Source organism: Pan paniscus, chromosome 22, assembly GCF_029289425.2.
Source record: "Pan paniscus chromosome 22, NHGRI_mPanPan1-v2.0_pri, whole genome shotgun sequence".
NCBI classification, from domain to species: Eukaryota; Metazoa; Chordata; class Mammalia; order Primates; family Hominidae; genus Pan; species Pan paniscus.
The window spans coordinates 9,826,813-9,848,400 of record NC_073271.2 but is presented as its reverse complement, the minus strand read 5'-3'; the positions used below and the strand labels follow the sequence as shown (position 1 = coordinate 9,848,400).

Below are 21,588 nucleotides of genomic sequence, written 5' to 3'. Positions count from 1 at the left end.
TCTTAGGTAGTTTTCTGTCTTACATGCAATCTTCATTATTTTGCTAAATACTGGGAGGCAATTTCCAGGGGTTTCTTGCTTTTGCTTCTGTATCTCTGTCTCCTCCTCAGTGTTCTGTTCTATATTGTCTGTCTCCTTTGGTTTTACCAGACTCTAAGCTTTATCACTGTAACCAAGAGTGTCTGGTAGGTTCCACCTCAGTTTTTGTTTCCTGTGTCAGGTCTTGGAATCTCTGTCAAAGCAAGAAGCTGAAACATTCATAAGGTTTGCTTTCCACTTTTTTTTTCTGTTTTTCAGGGACTATCATCTTCTTTGCCTAATGTCCACTATCTAAAAAATTGTTTAGTGTATTTTGTGTGTTTTATTTTTAGTTATTTTAGCTAAGAAGAAAAATCAGTACCTGTTGTTCTCTCTTGGCTGGAGGCAGACTACACTAGAGCTTCAGCACATGCCACACACTGGCTAAAATGCTTTTCTTCCCCCCTTGCTCAACTGCTTCCTTTTCAATCTTTGTTCCTCAGTGTAGCCATACATTCCTCAGGGGAATTTTCCATGCACCTAGTACAGATCCTATTCTTAGCAATCTATTTTCTTACAGTATCTATCTGAATTTATAATTGTAACTTTTCTGGGGCTTTGCTTTTCAGTATATTTTAAGCTAAACAAGAGCAGAGTTTTTTTTTTCTGTTTAATCTGCAGAGCTTAGTATAATGCCTTCCACATGGTAGGCAATCAATATATATTTGTTGAGTGTATGAGTTAGTGATTGTTAAAATATGCAGCCCTTTATATCCCAAAAGTACTAATATATTTTATTTCTATCTCCTCCTTGGGACAGATTCAACTACCCTATCAAAAATCTTGGATGCAGTTCCTTCTTGTGAAAGAGGAAGGGAACTTAAAAAAGATCACTGTGAACAAATTACAGCAAAAATGGAACAAACGAATAATAAGTTTTGTGTACTACAAAAGGAACTGTCAGAAGCAAAAGAAATAAAATCACAGTTAGAGAACCAAAAAGCTAAATGGGAACAAGAGCTCTGCAGTGTGAGGTATGACATCCTAGTTTTAAATAAATATTTCAACTATTTATACTAAAAGTATGGAGGATACTTTTTGTAAAAGCTGACTTACATTCTGAGATATAACTGGAGAAAAAAATCTGTCTTGTAGAGTGTCAAATTCTTTTAAATAATAAAAGTTCTTAAATGTGAATACTTCCACTGATAATTAATGCATATTTATTTAAATCACAATTTTAATGGCTATATAGAAGGCCATTATTTGGAAATACCATTACTTAGAAATTAATTTTTTTGATTTTTAATTGTTTGTATTATAAATGCTACAAGGCATAACTGCATGTAAATCTTTTTCTACCTTTCTAATTATTGACTTGGAATAAATTCTTCAATATAGAAATATTTAGTTAAATTATAGGAAGTTTTTAAAAAGTTCTTTGTTCATTACTTCTAAATTGTTCTCAAGAAAATTTATATTCATTTACAGTTCAACAAAGAGAGTGTGAAACGGCCATTCTTCTCTCTCCAAGAATCAATTTCCTTTAATTATACACTTTTAATCTTAATGTGCATGGAATATAAAGAAAATATAATTTATGATTAGTTTATTCAACATCTCTCGCTCTCCTACATAAGTAAAATTAATTCAGAGTTCTAGGTTAAAAATACATATTATTTTTATTCTTTAATTAAATATTTATACTCTTTCTTGTTCTAAAGGAGATTTAAAATTTGTTGAAAAATATATAATACTCAACAAGATATGTTTAAGTCTTACTCAAAAAAGAAACAAAAGGCATATGGGATGACACATATTAGACTCTTTAATCTAGTCTGAGATTATAACATTCAAATTATTTTTAGGGATATTTGCCATACTTTATAAGTAGAAATATTTATGTCTAATAAATCTGTAAACCTTTTTCATAAAAAGTAATGTCACTTTAATCAGTTAACTCTAAATGATTTGTCCTCATTGAGGAGTAATTTTGACTGTGTGATTTTTTAAAAACTAATTTTCAACTTATAAATTTACTAGATAGCTTCCAATATTCTTTTCCATAACAGTTGTCAAAGTTACTAGTAACAGAAACTTTCTAACTAGAAGAAGTTTTTTCTCACTATTTTTCAAGTATGTATGTCATTTGGAAGAGGTTACAGAGTAATGAATACCAGAGAACTAGAAAGAAAAAAAAATTCAGGAATATAGGAATTTTATTGGAATAATAAACCAGTATAGGAAGAAGTAGATCTCAAAGTGAATTCTATTTTCTAACAAAATGAATTTTAAGATAAGTATGTTTAATGGCAGATTGACTTTAAATCAAGAAGAAGAGAAGAGATGTCGATATATTAAAAGAAAAAATTAGACCCGAAGAGCAACTTAGGAAAAAGTTAGAAGTGAAACAACAACTTGAAGAGGCTCTCAGAATACAGGATATAGAATTGAAAAGTGTAACAAGTAATTTGAATCAGGTAAATCAATCTCTGGCAAAAATTTTATATTTCTGACTTTATTTCATCAGTATTACTTTTAACATCCCTTTGATTTAGTATGTGTTATTCAGGTCTAAATCAAACAAAAGTATTGTCTTAAAATTAACTATGACTTTTGTAGCTACAGTTATTTATTATAAATTATGGCATGCAAATAGTATCTTATTTCAGTACAAAGAGCTTTTGAAAATAATGATAATCCCTACCATATACTTAGTGATAATTTATTGGTAAGTATTTTATTCCTAGCAACATAGTTTAGTGTATTTTTCCTAGTTAACATTTAATACTGACTCAAACATTATCAAGAGGAAGCAAAAGTTAGTGTAGTAGTAAATAAGCTCATGGTTTTCTAAGTAGGGCTCTCTAGATTTTATCTTCTTTACCACTTTTGTTTTGAGATAGAAGACTTCTTTTATATTTACATATTTACCCAGTAGAATTAACTGAGATTTGGTGGAGAAGTCCTGGATGTAGACTCAGAAGACTTGGAGAAAATCCTACAACTTGTTTATATTTTTAATCTTTTCCTTTCAGACTTGTGATAACTAAAAGTGCTTGTTACAATGTCTCAACTTATCAAACATTCATAAATATAATTCTCACAATTAACTATATTTTTTAGAAAAACAGAATATCTAGAGAATATTCTCAGGAAAAAGGAACTGAAAGAGCTTCCGGAAGTTTTATCTGTCTAAATATATGCAGCACTAAGGCTCTTAGTATGGGATCTTGTATAGGTTAGACATCAGAGTGTAAACCCAATTTTCGTATGTAGTCAAATTGATTAATCTTTTATTTTATGCTTTTGAGCTTGTTGTAATTCAGGGAAAGTTTTTTTTTTTCAATTCTGAGGCTCTTAAAAATTCTCTAGTCATTTCTCTTTTACTTTCATGAATTCGTTGTCTCCAAATAAATGTTTGAACTTTGGGGAATTTATGCTCTATAGCATTTGAAGTTTTGATTCAATGGTTCTTCAACTGATACCTACTTATAAAAACCCTTTCATTGTATAAACGTACAAGTTATTCTTTAATTTCAGAGGAACTATGATATGCCATTTTACTGAGTGCTAGTTAAATGTTTATTTTGTTTTATTTAGGTTTCTCACACTCATAAAAGTGAAAATGATCTCTTTCATGAAAATTGCATGTTGAAAAAGGAAATTGCCATGCTAAAACTGGAAGTAGCCACACTGAAACGTCAACACCAGGTGGAGGAAAATAAATACTTTGAGGATATTAAGATTTTACAAGAAAAGAATGCTGAACTTCAAATGACCCTAAAACTGAAACAGAAAACAGTAACAAAAAGGGCATCTCAGTATAGAGAGCAGCTTAAAGTTCTGACAGCAGAGAACACGATGCTGACTTCTAAATTGAAGGAAAAACAAGACAATGAAATACTGGAGACAGAAATTCAATCACACCATCCTAGACTGGCTTCTGCTTTACAAGACCATGATCAAAGTGCCACATCAAGAAAAAACCAAGAACTTGCTTTCCACAGTGCAGGAGATGATCATTTGCAAGGAATAGTGAATGTTGATGTGAGTAATACAATATATAACAATGAGGTGCTCCATCAACCACTTTATGAAGCTCAAAGGAAATCCAAAAGCCCCAAAATTAATCTCAATTATGCAGGAGATGATCTAAGAGAAAATGCATTGGTTTCGGAACATGCACAAAGAGACCGATGTGAAACACAGTATCAAATGAAGAAAGCTGAACACATGTATCAAAATGAACAAGATAATGTGGACAAACACACTGAACAGCAGGAGTCTCTGGAGCAGAAATTATTTCAACTAGAAAGCAAAAATAGGTGGCTTCGACAGCAATTAGTTTATGCACATAAGAAAGTTAACAAAAGCAAGGTAACAATATTCAGTTTCTTGAGACAAAAATGCAACGTCATCTAAAAGAGAAAAATGAGGAGGTATTCAATTATGGTAACTATTTAAAAGAATGTATAGATCAATATGAAAAAGAGAAAGCAGAAAGAGAAGTAAGTATCAAAAAATATAAATACTTTTCAACCTTCCTGAAAGAAAATGGCCTTGGCTAAATGCTGAATCTAGTTGAATATATATATATACACACACACACACATATATATATATATGTGTGTGTATATATATATACACACATATATGTGTGTATATATATATACACACATATATATGTGTATATATATGTATAAATAGATGATAAATGTACTTACTATATCAGCTTAGAAACATGCCTCATTTCCACCAAATTGAAAGCTAAGAGACGTTTTACTTTGAGTAAAGGCATTGTGTCACTGATGAAATTATAAGAGTTTAAGTTAAAGATTTTTAATAGATTAACATTAATGACATTGGCTTATACTGCTGAAATAAAGGTTTTAATGTCTCTTTGTGGCCACATTTTTTGACTATAATGAAGCAGAAAAATGGGAATGCCCATATCAGCAATTAGTATTTTGAAATTAAGATTCAGTTCAGCAATTTACATTGACAGTTAATTCTAAATTTTCCAGAGGAACAGAAGTGTATTTGAAGTATATTTTGAAGTGTACATTTCTGCATCTTGTAATAACACTTTGTTAGTAGCTTTTTATATATTTTAGTTGGTAGAATTTTATTTTCATTTATGTCAATTTGACTTAATCTGAACATATTTGAATCTGAAATTATGTATTGTTAAAACCTCTCAATTTTTTAAAGGCATCTGTGTTTTGTTAAATAATACCTTAGGACAAATGTAGTGGATTTTAGCAATATCAAATTTGATTTAATCACCCCACTGGTATTCATAATTTATTTTGAATATTGTTACAAATCATTTGCTCATAATTTCGATTTCAAGGCTCAAAAACTATCATGTGGATAGAACTTTGTTCCACAGAAAGATGATTGTAGCTATCTGTGATTTATTAGCTTTGCATTGGATCCCCATTTTTCAATTCATAAGGGGTGGCAGGGTTCATGTATAGTACAAAAGAAGTGAGTAGAGGAGAGAAACATAGGAGCTGAGGTCAGGAGGGATGTGGAGACCAGGTTACCAAGGGCCTGTAAAGTTTGAAATAAAAATACTTTTATTCTGAGATAAAAATCTATTGGAAAAATTTCAGCAGGTGATTGAATATGTGAGGAACTTTGACGTTGATTTGTGCTTCTAATACAGAAGAAGGAAAGAATTCCACTGTGTAGAATTTACCACCACTAGTCCTGCCATTTTTTTTTTGAGACTTCTGTAAGTTGTGAAGAATTACAGATTCATTAAGGGAAAAAATTACTAGTGAGATGAATCTTGTGTCTAGTAAGACAGTACCAATTTGGCAGAAAGATTACACCTTCTTGTGTCCTTAAGTAAATTCACTAACAAGGAGCAATGTGCACAAATGAAGAAAATAAACTGAATCAATATATTTGGGGATACTTTTGAAAGTAAATATTGTTAATTTGATAAGATGATTTACGAAATCAAAAACATGTCTTGTCAGGTCATTGTGAGACAACTTCAAAAAAAATTGGCTGATCTTAATAAACAGTGTGAGGCTTCACTAGAGGTTACATCACATTCTCACTCTCTGAGGCATCAATAGAGGCTACATCACATTATCACATTAATCTCAAAGGTGAGATACAGGATTTAATGAGGAAATGATTTCAAATCAAAAGTCAAGTGTGTGTTAAATGTGACATGCCAACAGTGAGTCTATAACTGGTTAAATAATATAAATTGTTTTATGATACTAATATCCATGGGAAGACTTCTTTTATATGTTCATTACAATTAGTTTTATTACAATTTTATTATTTTTATAAAGTGCTTATTTTTAAAACTGTGGCTGTCATTCTGCAATGTTTTTCTTTTTTTTCAGATTAAACAGTAAAATTTATTGTGAACATTTGCTTCTTTTTCCATTTTAAAGTTAAACAAGAAGAAAAGGTAAAATGAAAAGAAATAACCAAAAATTTACTTCCCAAGATAGGATGTACAGAACTAAAATGATAAAAGTCATATAACAATGGTACCCTAAACCACCCACCTCACAGCATAGGGCAGAGATGTCCTGGCAGTGCTTCTGGTGTGTGGGATGGGGGTAGAATCCCATGCATGAGAAGGGGACAGGTCCTTTCTTCACAAGACCAGTCTTTGCTCCAGAAATGAATCCTTATCATGAATCCCTGAGACGTTCAGTGTTTTCAGTTATTTTTCTTGGCTGTAGGAATGTCACAATGGACTGTAGAGTGTCATATATAGTTTTCAGTAAAATACTGGACAATAGAGTTTATAGTCTCCCATTTAAGCACAAGCCTAGACAGACAGGAACACTTTTATATACTTATAAAAACACAAATTTCCTTGTTTTGTGGAAATAAATCCCAACTATTGAACCTTCTAGTTAAGAGATTGACAACTCTATACTTGGTTCAGGATACTTTCTCCCCTCTTTTCTCTCTTCCTGTCCCAAGACTCCAAGTTCCTGTCTTATGGTTAGCTAGGAGAAACTATCCACGAACACACACACACACACACACGCCTCTACCCTTGGGGTGATGCACAATGCTTTTTTATTATTATTATTTATTGATCATTCTTGGGTGTTTCTTGGAGAGGGGGATGTGGCAGGGTCATAGGATAATAGTGGAGGGAAGGTCAGCAGATAAACACGTGAACAAAGGTCGATGGTTTTCCTAGGCAGAGGTCCCTGCAGCCTTCCATAGTGTTTGTGTCCCTGGGTACTTGAGATTAGGGAGTGGTGATGACTCTTAACGAGCATGCTGCCTTCAAGCATCTGTTTAACAAAGCCCACCTTGCACCGCCCTTAATCCATTTAACCCTGAGTTGACCCAGCACATGTTTCAGAGAGCACGGGGTTGGGGGTAAGGTTATAGATGAACAGCATCCCAAGGCAGAAGAATTTCTCTTAGTACAGAAGAAAATGGAGTCTCCTATGTCTACTTCTTTCTACACAGACACAGTAACAATCTGATCTCTCTTTCTTTTCCCCACATTTCCCCCTTTTCTTTTGACAAAACCGCCATCATCATCATGGTCCGTTCTTGATGGTGGCTGTCTCTTCAGAGCTGTTGGGTACACCTGCAGAAAGGCTGTCACTTCACACTTGGAAGATTGCACAACGGCCAGGCAGAGACACTCCTCACTTCCCAGACAGGGCGGCTGGGCAGAGGCGCTTCTCACTTCCCAGATGGGGCAACCAGGCAAGAGGCGCTCCTCATTTCCCAGATGGGGCGGCTGGGAAGAGGTGCTCCTCACCTACCAGATGAAGGGCAGCCAGGCAGAGGCACTCCTCACATCCCAGACGATGGGCGGCCAGGCAGAGGTGATCCTCACTTCCCAGACGGGGCGGCTGGGCAGAGGCACTCCTGACTTCCCAGAGGGGGTGGCCAGGCAGAGGCGCTCCTCACCTCCTAGACGGGGCGGCCGGGCAGAGGTGCTCCTCACCTCCCAGAGGGGGTGGCCAGGCAGAGGCGCTCCTCACCTCCCAGACAGGGCGGCTGGGCAGAGGTGCTCCTCACCTCCCAGAGGGGGCGGCCAGGCAGAGGCACTCCTCACCTCCCAGATGTCGCGGCCAGGCAGAGGTGCTCCCCACTTCCCAGACGGGGCAGCTGAGCAGAGGTGCTCCTCACCTCCCAGATGGGGCGGCCTGGCAGAGGTGCTCCTCACCTCCCAGACTGGGTGGCCAGGCAGAGGCGCTCCTCACCTCCCAGACAATGGGCAGCTGGGCAAAGGCACTCCTCACCTCCCAGACTGGGCGGCTGGGCAGAGGTGCTCCTTGCCTCCCAGATGGGGTGGCCAGGCAGAGGCGCTCCTCACCTCCAGACGATGGGCAGCCAGAGAAAGGTGCTCTTCACTTCCCCGATGGGGCGGCCGGGAAGAGGCACTCCCCAATTCCCAGATGGGGTGGCAGTCAGGCAGAGGCACTCCTTACAACCTAGATGGGGTGGCTGGGCAGAGGCGCTCTTCACTTCCCAGAGGGGGTGGCCGGGAAGAGGCACTCCTCAACTGCCAGACTGGGTGGGCGGCCAGAGGAACTCATCACCTACCAGACAATGGGTGGCTGGGGAGAGGTGCTCCTCACCTCCCAGACGGGGCAGCCATGCAGAGGTGCTCCTCACCTCCCAGATGGGGCGGCCAGGCAGAGGCACTCCCCACTTCCCAGATGGGGTGGTGGCTGGACAGGGTGCTCCTTACATCCTAGATGGGGCGGCCGGGCAGAGGCGCTCCTCACTTCCCAGATGGTGTGTCGTCCCTGCAGAGGTGCTCCTCACCTCCCAGATGATGGGCAGCCAGGCAGAGGCGCTCCTCACCTCCCAGATGATGGGCAGCCGGGCAGAGGCGCTCCTCACTTCCCAGATGGGGTGGCTGGGCAGAGGCACTCCTCACTTCCCAGATGGCGTGGCCAGGCAGAGGCGCTCCTCTCCTCAGTTCCCAGATTGTGTGTTGTCCTTTCAGAGGCGCTCCTCACCTCCCAGACGATGGGCAGCTGGAGGGAGGCACTCCTCACCTCCCAGACGGGGCGACCGGGAAAAGGTGCTCCCACTTCCCAGACAGGGTGAGGGATGGGCAGAGGCACTCCTCACAACCCAGACGGGGTGGCCGGGCAGAGGCGCTCCTCACCTCCCAGACAATAGGCGGCCGTGCCGAGGCACTCTTCACTTCCCAGATGGGGCGGCCAGGCAGAGGCGCTCCTCACTTCTCAGATGCTGTGTTGTCCGTGCAGAGGCGCTCCTCACCTCCCAGACGAGGCAGCCAGGCAGAGGCGCTCCTCACCTCCCAGACTGGGCGGCCGGGCAGTGGCGCTCCTCACTTCCCAGATGGGGCAGCCGGGCAGAGGCGATCCACACTTCCCAGATGAAGTGGCCAGGGAGAGGCGCTCCTCACCTCCCAGACGATGGGCAGCTCGGCAGAGGCGCTCCTCACCTCCCAGACGGGGCGGCCTGGCAGAGGCACTCCTCACCTCCCAGATGATGGGCAGCTGGGCAAAGGCACTCCTCACCTCCCAGACGATGGGCAGCTGGGCAAATGCGCTCCTCACCTCCCAGACGGGGCGGCCGGGCAGACGCACTCCTCACCTCCCAGATGGGATGGCCGGGCAGAGGCGCTCCTCACTTCTCAGATGGTGTGTCGTCCATGCAGAGGTGCTCCTCACCTCCCAAATGATGGGCAGCCGGGCAGAGGCGCTCCCCACTTCCCAGATGGGGTGGTGGCCGGACAGTGGTGCTCCTCACATCCCAGACAGGGCGGCCAAGCAGAGGCGCTCCTCACTTCTCAGATGGTGTGTCGTCCGTGCAGAGGCGCTCCTCACCTCCCAGATGATGGGCAGCTGGGCAGAGGCGCTCCTCACTTCCCAGATGAGGCGGCCAGGCAGAGGTGCTCCTCACCTCCCAGCCTGGGCAGCCAGGCAGTGGCGCTCCTCACTTCCCAGACAGGGCAGCCGGGCAGAGGCGATACACACTTCCCAGACGAAGTGGCCAGGCAGAGGCACTCCTCACCTCCCAGACAATGGGCAACTGGGCAGAGGCGCTCCTCACCTCCCAGACGGGGTGGCCTGGCAGAGGCAATCCTCACCTCCCAGATGATGGGCAGCTGGGCAGAGGCGCTCCTCACCTCCCAGACGATGGGCAGCTGGGCAAAGGCGCTCCTCACCTCCCAGACTGGGTGGCTGAGCAGAGGCACTCCTCACCTCCCAGATGGGATGGCCGGGCAGAGGCACTCCTCACTTCTCAGATGGTGTGTCGTCCCTGCAGAGGCGCTCCTCACCTCCCAGATGATGGGCAGCCCGGCAGAGGCGCTCCCCACTTCCCAGGTGGGGTGGTGGCCAGACAGGGGTGCTCCTCACATCCCAGATGGGGTGGCCGGGCAGAGGCGCTCCTCACTTCTCAGATGGTGTGTCGTCCGTGCAGAGGCGCTCCTCACCTCCCAGATGATGGGCAGCCGGGCAGAGGCGCTCCTCACCTCCCAGACAGGGCAGCTGGGCAGAGGTTCTCCTCACTTCCCAGACAGGGCGGCCGGGCAGAGGTGCTCCTTACTTCCCAGATGGCGCGGCTGGGAAGAGGCACTCCTCACTTCCCAGATTGTGTGTCGTCCACGCATAGGCGCTCCTCACTTCCCAGACGATGGGCTGCCAGAGGGAGGTGCTCCTCACCTCCCAGACAGGGCAGCTGGGAAGAGGCGCTCCCCACTTCCCAGAAAATGGGCGGCTGGGCAGAGGCAGTCCCCGCTTCCCAGACAGGGCGGCTGGGCAGAGGGGCTCCTTGCATCCCAGATGGGGCGGCTGGGCAGAGGCGCTCCCTACTTCCCAGATGGGGTGGCTGGGCAAAGGCACTCCTCACCTCCCAGATGGGGCGGCCGGGCAGAGGAGCTCCCCACTTCCCAGACAAGGCAGCCGGGCAGAGGCGCTCCTCACCTCCCAGATGGGGTGGCCGGGCAGAGGCGCTCCTCACCTCCCAGATGGGGTGGCCGGGCAGAGGCGCTCCTCACCTCCCAGATGGGGTGGCCCGGCAGAGGCGCTCCCCACTTCCCAGATGGGGTGGTGGCTGGACAGGGGTGCTCCTCACATCCTGGATGGGGCGGCCGTGCAGAGGTGCTCCTCACTTCCCAGATGGGGTGGCGGCCATGCAGAGGCCCTCCTCACATCCCAGATGGGGCAGCCAGGCAGAGGCCCTCCTCACTTCCCAGATGATGGGCGGCCGGGCAGAGGTGCTCCTCACCTCCCAGAGGGGGCAGCCAGGCAGAGGCGATCCTCACCTCCCATACGGGGCAGCTGGGCAGAGGCGCTCCTCACTTCCCAGATGAGGTGGCCAGGCAGAGGCGCTCCTAACCTCCCAGACTGGGCGGCCGGGCAGTGGAGCTCCTCACTTCCCAGAAGGGGCAGCCAGGCAGAGGCAATACACACTTCCCAGATGAAGTGGCCAGGCAGAGGCACTCCTCACCTCCCAGATGATGGGCAGCTGGGCAGAGATGCTCCTCACCTCCCAGACGGGGCGGCCTGGCAGAGGCACTCCTCACCTCCCAGATTATGTGCAGCTGGGCAAAGGCACGCCTCACCTCCCAGACAATGGGCAGCTGGGCAAAGGTGTTCCTCACCTCCCAGACTGGGTGGCCGGGCAGAGGCACTCCTCACCTCCCAGATGGGATGGCTGGGCAGAGGTGCTCCTCACTTCTCAGATGGTGTGTCGTCCGTGCAGAGGCACTCCTCACCTCCCAGATGATGGGCAGCCGGGCAGAGGCACTCCCCACTTTCCAGATGGGGTGGTGGCCGGACAGGGGTGCTCCTCACATCCCAGACGGGGCGGCCGGGCAGAGGTGCTCCTCACTTCCCAGATGGTGTGGCGGCCGTGCAGAGGCCCTCCTCACATCCCAAATGGGGCAGCCAGGCAGAGGCCCTCCTCACTTCCCAGATGATGGGCAGCCGGGCAGAGGCACTCCTCACCTCCCAGAGGGGGCAGCTGGGCGGAGGTGCTCCTCACCTCCCATATGGGGCAGCTGGGCGGAGGCGCTCCTCACTTCCCAGACTGGGCAGCCGGGCAGCGGCGCTCCTCACTTCCAAGACGGGGCAGCCGGGCAGAGGCGATCCACACTTCCCAGACGAAGTGGCCAGGCAGAGGCACTCCTCACCTCCCAGACGATGGGCAGCTGGGCAGAGGTGCTCCTCACCTCCCAGACAGGGCAGGCTGGCAGAGGCACTCCTCACCTCCCAGACGATGGGCAGCTGGGCAAAGGCACTCCTCACCTCCCAGATGATGGGCAGCTGGGCAAAGGCGCTCCTCACCTCACAGACTGGGCGGCCGGGAAGAGGCACTCCTCACCTCCCAGATGGGATGGCCGGGCAGAGGCGCTCCTCACTTCTCAGATGGTGTGTCATCCGTGCAGAGGCGCTCCTCACCTCCCAGATGATGGGCAGCCGGGCAGAGGCGCTCCTCACCTCCCAGACAGGGCAGCTGGGCAGAGGTTCTCCTCACTTCCCAGACAGGGCGGCCGGGCAGAGGTGCTCCTTACCTCCCAGATGGTGCAGCTGGGCAGAGGTGCTCCTCACTTCCCAGATTGTGTGTCATCCGCGCATAGGCACTCCTCACCTCCCAGATGATGGGCTGCCGGAGGGAGGCGCTCCTCACCTCCCAGACAGGGTGGCCGGGAAGAGGTGCTCCCCACTTCCCAGAAAATGGGCGGCTGGGCAGAGGCACTCCCCACTTCCCAGACGGGGTGGCCGGGCAGAGGGACTCCTTGCATCCCAGATGGGGCGGCTGGGCAGAGGCGCTCCTCACTTTCCAGACGGGGCAGCTGGGAAGAGGCGATCCTCACCTCCTAGACGTTGGGTGGCCGGGCAGAGGCACTCCTCACAACCCAGACGGGGCGGCCGGGCAGAGGTGCTCCTCACCTCCCAGACGGGGCAGCTGGGAAGAGGTGCTCCTCACCTCCCAGACATTGGGTGGCCGGGCAGAGGCACTCCTCACCTCCCAGATGGGGCGGCTGGGCAGAGGAGCTCCCCGCTTCCCAGACAAGGCGGCCGGGCAGAGGCGTTCCTCACCTCCCAGACAATGGGCTCAAACAAAGGGCCAAATTACCTATAAAGTAAATTAGATTAACAACTGACTTATCAGCAGAAACCCTGCAACCTAGAAAAGATTGGGGCCTAGCGTTAGTCTTCTTAAAGAAAAAAAATGCCATCCAATAATTTCTTTTTTTTGGAGACAGAGTCTCACTTTGCCATCCAGGCTGGAGTGCAGTGGTGTGATGTCAGCTCACTGCAACCTCTGCTTCCTGGATTCAAGTAATTCTCCTGCCTCAGCCTCCCCAGTAGCTGTGATTGCAGGTGCCCGCTACCACACCTGGCAAATTTTGGTATTTTTAATAGAGAGGGAGTTTCTTCATGTTGGCCAGGCTGGTCTTGAACTCCTGACCTCAGGTGATCTGCCTGCCTCGGCCTCCCAAAGTGCTAGGATTACAGGTGCAAGCCACTGCGCCCAGCCATGCAAGAATTTCATAACCTGCCAGACTGAGCTTCATAAAGAAAGGAAAATAAGGTATTTCCAGACAAGAAAATGCTAAGGGAAGTCATTACCTCCAGACTGACTCTAAAAGAAATGTTTAAAGGAGTTTGACTCGTGAAAATAAAAGAATGATACTTGCTACCAGAAAAGCATACATGAATACAAAATGTACAGAACCTATAAAGCAATTAAACAATTGAGACTACAAGGTAACTAGCTAATGCTATAAAAGGAAGAAAACGTAACACATCAATATTAAGCTTGAATGTAAATGGCTGAAATGCTCCACTGAATAGACACAAAGTGGCAAACTGGATAAAAAAAGAAGACACTTCTGCTGCCTTTGAGAGACCCATCTCATGTGTAATGATACCAACAGGCTCAAAGTAAATGGATGGAAAAAGATTCATCACATAAATGAAAAACAAAAAAGAGGTATTGCTATTCTTGTATCAGATAAAACAGACATTAAGCTAACAACAGTAAAAAGAAATACAAAGAATGACATTATATAATGATGAAGTGTTCAATTCAACGAGAAGACTTAACTGTCTTAAATATATATGCAGCCAACATTAGAGCACCCAGATTTTTAGAATAAATATTACTAGACCTAAGAAAAGAGATACACAGCTGTACAATAATCATGGAGGACTTCAACACCCCACCGACAGCAGTAAGCAGATTAGTTAGGCAGATTATTAGGCAGAAAACTAACAGTGAAACTGTGGACTCAAATTGGGCTCTTGACCAAAGAGACCTAATAGATATCTACAGAATACTCTACCCAGAAACCACAGAATGTACATTTTTCTCATTTGCACATGGAACATTCTCTAAAATTGACCACATGCTCAGTCATAAAATAAGCCTCAATAAATTTTTAAAAATCACAACTATATTAAGTATCTTCTCAGACCACTGTGGAATAAAATTAGAAGTCAATATCGAGAACTCTCAGAACCACAGAGGTACATGGAAACTAAACAATCTGCTCCTGAAGGACTTTTGTGTAAATAACAGAATTAAGGCAGAAATTTAAAGAAATTCCTGAAACAAATGAAAATAGAAACATAACATACCAAAACGTCTGGGATACAGAAAAAACAACGTTAAGAGGAGAGTTTGTAACACTAAATGCCTACATAAAAAGAGAGAAAGATCTCAAATTAACAAGCTAAAATAGCCAAACACACTAGAAAAGAACAAACCAAACCCAAAGCTAGTAGAAGGAAATAACAAAGGTTAGAGAATAAGTTAATGAAATTGGGACCAAAAAAACCATACAAGGAATCAGCAAAATTAAAAAGTTGGTTCTTTGCAAGGACACATAAAAATGATAGATTGCTAGTTAGATTATACAAGAAAAAAGAAGATTCAAATAAGCACAATCAAAAATGACAAATGAGACATTGCAAAGGATACCACTGACATAAAAAAAGATCCTCAGAATATCTTTGTGTGCATAAACTAGAAAACCTAGAGAAAATGGATAAATTCCTGGAAACACACAACCTTCCAAGACTGAATCAGAAAGAAACCAAAAGTCCACTAGGGCAGTGCCATCAGGAAATATGGGATTGAAGCCTCCACACAGAGTCCCCACTGGGGCACTACCTACAGGAGCTGTGGGAATGGGGCCGCCACCTCGAGATCCCTGAATGGTAGAGCCATGGGAAGCTTTCATCCTGAGCCTAGAAATACCACAGGCACTCAACTCTGATCCAAGACAGCAGCCATGGTGACTGTACACTGCAAAGCCACGGAGGCAGAGCTGCATAAGGTCTTGGGAACCCACCCCTTGCACAAGTGTGCCCTGGATGCAGGACATGAAATCAAGAATTATTTTGGAGCTTGAAGGTTTAATGTTTGCCCTACTGGGTTTCAGATTTGCCTGAGGCCTGTTGCCCCTTTCTTTTGCCCAACTTCTCCATTTGGGAATGGGAATATTTACCCAACACCTGTACTGCATTGAATATTGGAAGCAAATAACTTGGTTTTGATCTTATAGGCTCACAGATGGAGGAACGTACCTTGAAGCTCAGATGAGATTTCGGACTTTTGAGTTGATGCTGAAACAGCTTGAGATTTTTGGGGACTACTGAGAGAGGATAATTGTATTGTGCAATATGAGAAAGACATGAGATTTGGGGGGGCATGGGGTGAAATGACATTGTTTGGATGTGTTTACCCTCCAAATCTCTTGTTGAATGTGATCTTAAACGTTGGTGGTGGGCCTAGTGGAAGGTGTTGAATCATGGGGGTGGACCCTTCATAATTTGCTTAGCTCCATCCCCTTGGCGATGAGTGAGTCCTTGCTCTGTTGTGTCACACGAGAGCTGGTTGTTTAAAACAGCCTGCCATGTTCCCCTTCTTGCTATTCATTTCTCTCTTGACACGTGATACACTGGCCCTCACTTTGCCTTCCTCTGTGATTGGATGCTTTCTGAGGTCTCACCCAAACCTGAGCAGGTGCTGGTCCCATGCTTCTACTGCCTGCACAACTATTAACCAAATAAATATTTTTTCTCTATAAATTTAAAAAAATCTGAACAGACCAGTAGTTAATTATGAAATTGAATTTGTAATAAAAATATTTATCAGGCAGGAGAAGCCCAGGACTAGATGAATTCACAGCTGAATTTTACCAAGCATACAAAAAAATAGATGGTATCAATCTTACTGCAACCATTCTAAAACATTGAGGAGAAGGAATTCCTCTCTAACTCATTCTACAAAACCAGTATCATCCTGACACTAAAATCTAGCAAGGAAACAACAACAACAAACTACAGGCCAATATCTGATGAACATAGATGCAAATATCCTCAACAAAATGCTAGCAAACCAAATCCATCAGCATATGAAAGATGTAATTCATCATGATTACATGGGTTTTATTCCTGGGATGCAAGGACTATTTAACATATGCAAATCAATAAATGTGATTTACCATATAAACAGAATTTAAAACAAAAATCATATGATTATCTCAATAGATGCAGAAAAAAACATTCAATAAAAATTCAACATCCTTGCCAGGTGCGGTGGCTCAAACCTGTAATCCCAGCACTTTGGAAGGCAGAGGTGGGCCAATCAACAGAGGTCGGGACCAGCCTGACCAACATGGAGAAACCCCATTTAGAACTAAAAATGCAAAATTAGCTGGGCGTCGTGGTGCATTCCTGTAATCCCAGCTACTCAGGAGGCTGAGTCAAAAGAATGGCTTGAACTGGGGAGGTGGAGGTGGCAGTGAGCCAAGATCACACCACTGCACTCCAGCCTGGGCAACAGAGCAAGACTCCGTCTCAAAAAACCAAACAAAACCAAACCAAAACAAAACAAAAAAACCCTGAAATCATATCAATTATTTTTTCTGACCAGAGTGGAAGAGTATTAAAAAATCAGTAACAGGAAGAATTTTTTTCCCGACCAACTTTGGCTCCTTCTCTCACCACCCTTTTTCTTCCTCCATCTACCCCAAAACTTTTTCCCCACCATTTTTTTCCCACTCTTTTTGCAAAGCCTTCTATACTTTACCGCTCACTTCCATTTTCCCCACCCATCTACCCCAAAACTTTTCCCCACCGTCTTTTCTCCCTCTCCCTGGCCAGACTTTTTTCCACCTCCCGCTCTCATCATCCTCTTTTGCTCCTTCATCTCCCCAAAAACATTTCCCTCATCTTTTCCCAAAGCCTTCTCCCTACTCCTGCTGCTCGCCACCCTCTCTTTCCCCTTCCATCTACCCAAAAACTGTTTCCCTATCGTCTTTTTCTCCCATCCTCCTTGCCACCCTTTCCCTTCTCCATCTACCAAAAACATTTTCCCACCGTCTTTTTGCAAAGCCTCTTCTCTACTCCTGCTCACCACGCTCTTTTAACCCATCTACCTCCCCAATTTTTCCCTGCCACCTTTTCACAAAGCCTTCCCCGCTTCCCGCTCACCCTCTTTCTTTCCTCTGTCCTGCTTGCCACCCTCTTTTTGCCTTCCATCTACCCCGAACTATTTTCCCCATTGCCTTTTTCCCAGTCCTCTTTCCCCACTCCCTCTGGCCACACTTTCTATTCTCCTCCAACTTGCCACCCTCTTTTCTCCCTCCATCTACCCAAACACTTTTTACCCACTGTCTTTTCTTTCTACACTTTCTTTTCTGCCTATCGTCTTTTCGCAAAACCTTTTCACTTTCCTCCTCGCCACCCTCTTTATCCTTCTCCCACTGGCCACCCTCTTTTCCCTCTCCATCTACCTAAAAGCTTCTCTCCTCACTGTCTTTTCACAAAACCTTCTCTCCCTCCTGCTCGCCACTCTCTCTTCCCCCTCCCTCTCTGCACCCTCTTTTCTCCTTCCACTTGTCACTCTTTTCCCCCCTCCATCTACTCAAAATCTTTTTACCTACAGTCTTCTTTCCCTTTCTTCTCTCCCCACCGTATTTTTGCAAACCTTCTCTCCTTCCTGCTCATCTCTGTTCCCCACTCATGACCCTCTCTTACCCCCTTCCATCTACCCAAAAACTTTTTCCCTACCATCTTTCTGTGAAACCTTCTGTCCCTCCTGTTCACCACCCTGTTTTTCCCCCTCCATCTACTCCCAATTTTTTTTTTCCCAACATCTTTTCCTCACCGTCTTTATGCAATGCCTTCTCCAGCTCGCCATCCTTTTTTCCTTTTGGCACTAACCACCCTCTGTACCCTTTCATCTATCCCAAAACTATTTTCCCCTTCCTACTGCTCCAGCCACACTACAGTCTCTGTCACCACCAACTGCAGGGAGGCCAGCCATGGTGCCACAGGCTACAACCTCCAGTCTGTCCTGGTCCTCTAAGCCGGGCTCGGAGCAGCTCGGTGAGCAGATACAGAAGAACCTGGAATAGCCTGACTCTTCTTCAGCACCATTTATGTACTGAGGTTATGAATATGCCTTTCCTGGACTACACGTTCCAGGATTGGATAAGAGAAAGCCCGGAGGCCTACTCTGATTGGACTTTGTTATCATGTTCTGATTGGATGAAAGAAAGTCTTAGGACAACCAATCAGAGTATGAAAATAAAGTCCAATCAGAGAAGGCCTAGAGGTTTTCTCTCACCCAATCAGAACATGTAGTCCAGAAACCATGTGCGTAACCCCACGTGCATGCTGAGGAGGCCTCATGCCAGTTTAGGCTCTCCAGTATCTCCAGCCAAGCTACTCTGTTCCCGGCTTAGAGGACCAGGAGAAGGGGGAGCTGGAGGCTGGAGCCTGTAACACTGTGGCTCGTCTCACTCTGGATGGTGGTGGCAACAGAGATGGCAGCGTGGCTGGAGTGTTAGGAGGGTGGCCTGAGTGGTAGGAGGGCGGCCTGAGCGGTAGGAGGGGGACTGGAGCAGTAAGATCATGGCCGGAGTGGTAGGCAGGAGGCTGGAGCAGTAAGATGGCAGCCGGGGCGGTAGGAGTGCAGCCTGAGCTGTAGGAGGGTGGCTGGCAGCTGGAGTTGCTCTTGACCAGCTAGAGGTCTAGGAGAAGGTGGGGACCGTGCCCAATGCTGGCAGCTGGAGCCTTGGCCACCACGGCTTGCCTGGTTGCGGTTGGTGATGGCAACGGAGACTGCATCTCTGTTAAAGTAGTAGAAAGATGGCAGGGTAGGTGCGCTCTCTGCAGCTGCACTGCCTGCTTGTGGGGTGGTGGGGGAGTGGGTTTGGTGTGCTTTTGGAGCTGCACTGCCTGCCGCAGGGGGCTAGTGGGTGGCGCTATCGGGCATTGAATTGCTGGCAGTGGGGCAGGTTCACTGCACTTTCAGGGTCTACACTGCCTAAGGTGGCAGGCGGTTGGAGGCAGGTTGTGTGTGCTGTTGTGCACTGCCAGCGGCGGGTGGCAGGGGATTAGGGGAATTATTAGCTGCTGCACTGGCTGATGCAGGGGGCAGGTTGTGTTAGCTATCATGAGCTACAATGTCAGCAACAATGCCAACCGGCAGGCAGTTGGGGGTGCTTTAGGGGAGCTGTCAAATGTTGCATTGTCCATGGGGGAAAGGGGAAGGTGGAGTCGGGGGGTTGGTTGGGTGCAGTACCCCGGGCGTTCACTGCCCGCGACAGGAGCAGATTGGGGGCGCTATCTGGGGCTGTGCTGCTTGTGGTCCGGGTGGGGGGCGGGTTTGATGGGGCACTATTTGGTGCTGCAACACCCGTGGCAGGGATGGGTTGTGGACATTATCAAGTGTCCACCAGGTGTGGTTTGGGGGTGCTATCAGGGTTACACTGCCTGCAGCAGTCTCTGGGTGTGTTGTGGGCACAATCCGGGGGCTAAGCTTGTGGTGGGGGGGGGCAGGTTAGGGGTGGTATGGGGGGAGGCTGCACTGCTGCTGCCAGCAGCAGGTTGTGGAGGTGGCCATGACAGTGGTGGCCTCTGAGGAAGGGGCCCTTCTCCTCTTCCTGGACTCAAGGCTCTAGAGGGTGAACAACTTCTGCTCGTGTTGGAGTGCAGAGGGTGCACAGAGTTTTCACGGCAATCCTCTGACCACCGCAGGGCCCTCGCACCCACCATGGTTACCCGGCCCTTGCCCTCTTGCTCTGTGTTGTGGAGACCATCTGGGAGCCCCAGGCATGGAGTAGTGGGCACCACGGGGGCTCAGGGTCCTGTGGGTGGAGGAGTCAGGAATGGGAACTGGTACTTGGGTGGGGAGGACTGGCTGGGTCTGAGTTTCTGCTATTCTTGCGCCCCAGGGAGCCCCGGGTACTGTGGTGTCTCCAGTCCCCACCCCAGGTCAGGAGGCCAGCTTGGTCTAGGAGGAGAGGCTGGACTTTGGAGGGTGGGTGTGAGTGCCTTCGCCAAAACTGGCCCCAGCCACCCAGTGGCCAGCATGACAAGGTGAGGCTCTAACACTGTCACTTTCTGCATCCTGTTGTAGGTTTTTCTGGCATTGTCTGCCCAGCTGCTCCAAGCCAGGCTGATGAAGGAGGTGTCCCCTGTGGTGAGCTGGAGGTTGGAGCCTGAAGATGGCACAGCTCTGTGATTCATCTCCTATGGTTGTGGCAGCCATGGTGATGGAGACAGCAGCTCAACAGGAGCGGTAGGAGGGTACCTGTGGAGGCCAAGTGGTAGGAGCCTTGGAGGGTGGGCAGGTGCATGGAGGGTGACTGCAGCGCTGGTTCCTTTGGCGTCGGTGCTAATGGTGGCAGCAGCAGCAAGTCTAGGGGCCAGGAAGGGGGAGTAGGAGGGCTTTGGGGCCCGGCCCGGCCTGGGGTGTGTAAGAAGCTGCTGGTTCTGTACCACAGGCCTCAGTGATGGTGGAGGTGCAGCCAGGGCAAGGAGGAGTCCTCCCCCTTCTCCTGCAGTCTCTGGAGGGTGCCCTCCTTCTGCTGGCATCTGAGCCAGGTGTGAGTGGCAGCATTGTTTCGTTCTTAACAGAATTTAGGGGCTTACTATTTGTGTATCTTTTTGTTTTTGGTTGTGATAAACCTTAAGGGACAAAAGGCTTCTTTCCTGGGTTTTGGTGTTGTGGGATCCCCCCATGTAAGACAAAGGGTGCTTTCTTGGCAAGCTGTGTGTTGGAGGGAATTCACCAAGGGGAAGAAAGGGAACCTCTCAGGAGGGTGGCTGCTGTGGCAGGTCCCCTGCCTCTGGGCACCCTTTGGGCCACCTAGTTTCCCCTGTGGAAGAGGGGAGGCTTAGACCAGTACCACTTGTATCATCAAAGAGGCATCCTCCTGGGCCAGTTGATTTGACCTTCCCACTTCTTCAGCCCACCTGCCCATGGTGTCACCTGGGGAAAGTGGAACCTTAGGCCACAGGGGCAGAGGCTTCTCTGGCAGGCTGATTGCTGTAGCAGATTCTGTTCTGCTTGCTGCTCAGGAGGGCTTCTATGGCCAGGAAGTGATGCTGGGACTCTTCTGTTGGTGTTCTGCTGCCTCCGTGTTGTCTCTGGCTTCTCATGGACTCTCAGATGTGTGAAGGCAAAAAGGTTTCCTGGCTAGTTTGCATGGTGTGGTTGGGATCACTTTTGCTACATGCCCCTCAGGCACCCTAGTGGGGGAAAAGGGAATTTAAGATTTAAGGAGAATGTGTCTATGTTGGCTGCTTCTTGTTA

The 21,588-nt window shown here is 47.0% G+C and overlaps 3 protein-coding genes across 3 annotated transcripts in view; all 3 read left to right on the top strand.

Moving 5' to 3' along the window:
• The window catches only part of LOC129394985 (ankyrin repeat domain-containing protein 30B-like), a 49,367-nt gene extending 42,731 nt beyond the window's left edge, over positions 1-6,636 (top strand). Inside the window, 7 exon segments of the mRNA XM_055105357.1 lie at positions 839-1,052; positions 2,335-2,364; positions 2,366-2,498; positions 3,622-4,399; positions 4,402-4,529; positions 6,012-6,146; positions 6,393-6,636. Coding sequence (XP_054961332.1) covers positions 839-1,052; positions 2,335-2,364; positions 2,366-2,498; positions 3,622-4,399; positions 4,402-4,529; positions 6,012-6,113 — 1,385 coding nt within the window. The 3' untranslated portion in view covers positions 6,114-6,146; positions 6,393-6,636.
• A 4,850-nt stretch (positions 6,637-11,486) lies between these two features.
• LOC134729750 (uncharacterized) lies at positions 11,487-16,499 on the top strand. Its single transcript, XM_063601449.1, has 2 exons — positions 11,487-12,395; positions 15,542-16,499. Exons 1-2 carry the CDS (start codon positions 11,559-11,561, stop codon positions 15,566-15,568), a joined length of 864 nt encoding a protein of 287 aa, XP_063457519.1. The 5' UTR covers positions 11,487-11,558; the 3' UTR covers positions 15,569-16,499.
• Positions 16,500-18,936: 2,437 nt separating this feature from the next.
• Positions 18,937-20,514, top strand: LOC134729751 (B melanoma antigen 5-like). The gene is made up of 2 exons (XM_063601450.1): positions 18,937-18,951; positions 20,410-20,514. Exons 1-2 carry the CDS (start codon positions 18,937-18,939, stop codon positions 20,512-20,514), a joined length of 120 nt encoding a protein of 39 aa, XP_063457520.1.
• Positions 20,515-21,588: the final 1,074 nt, after the last annotated feature.

Bases quoted from the DNA above. Each gene is read 5' to 3' on its own strand.
- LOC134729750 (XM_063601449.1), top strand. From the start codon at position 11,559: ATGTGCAGCTGGGCAAAGGCACGCCTCACCTCCCAGACAATGGGCAGC. The intron at 12,396-15,541 runs GTGTGTCATCCG...TTGATCTTATAG, and splicing joins CGCTCCTCACTTCTCAGATG to GCTCACAGATGGAGGAACGT.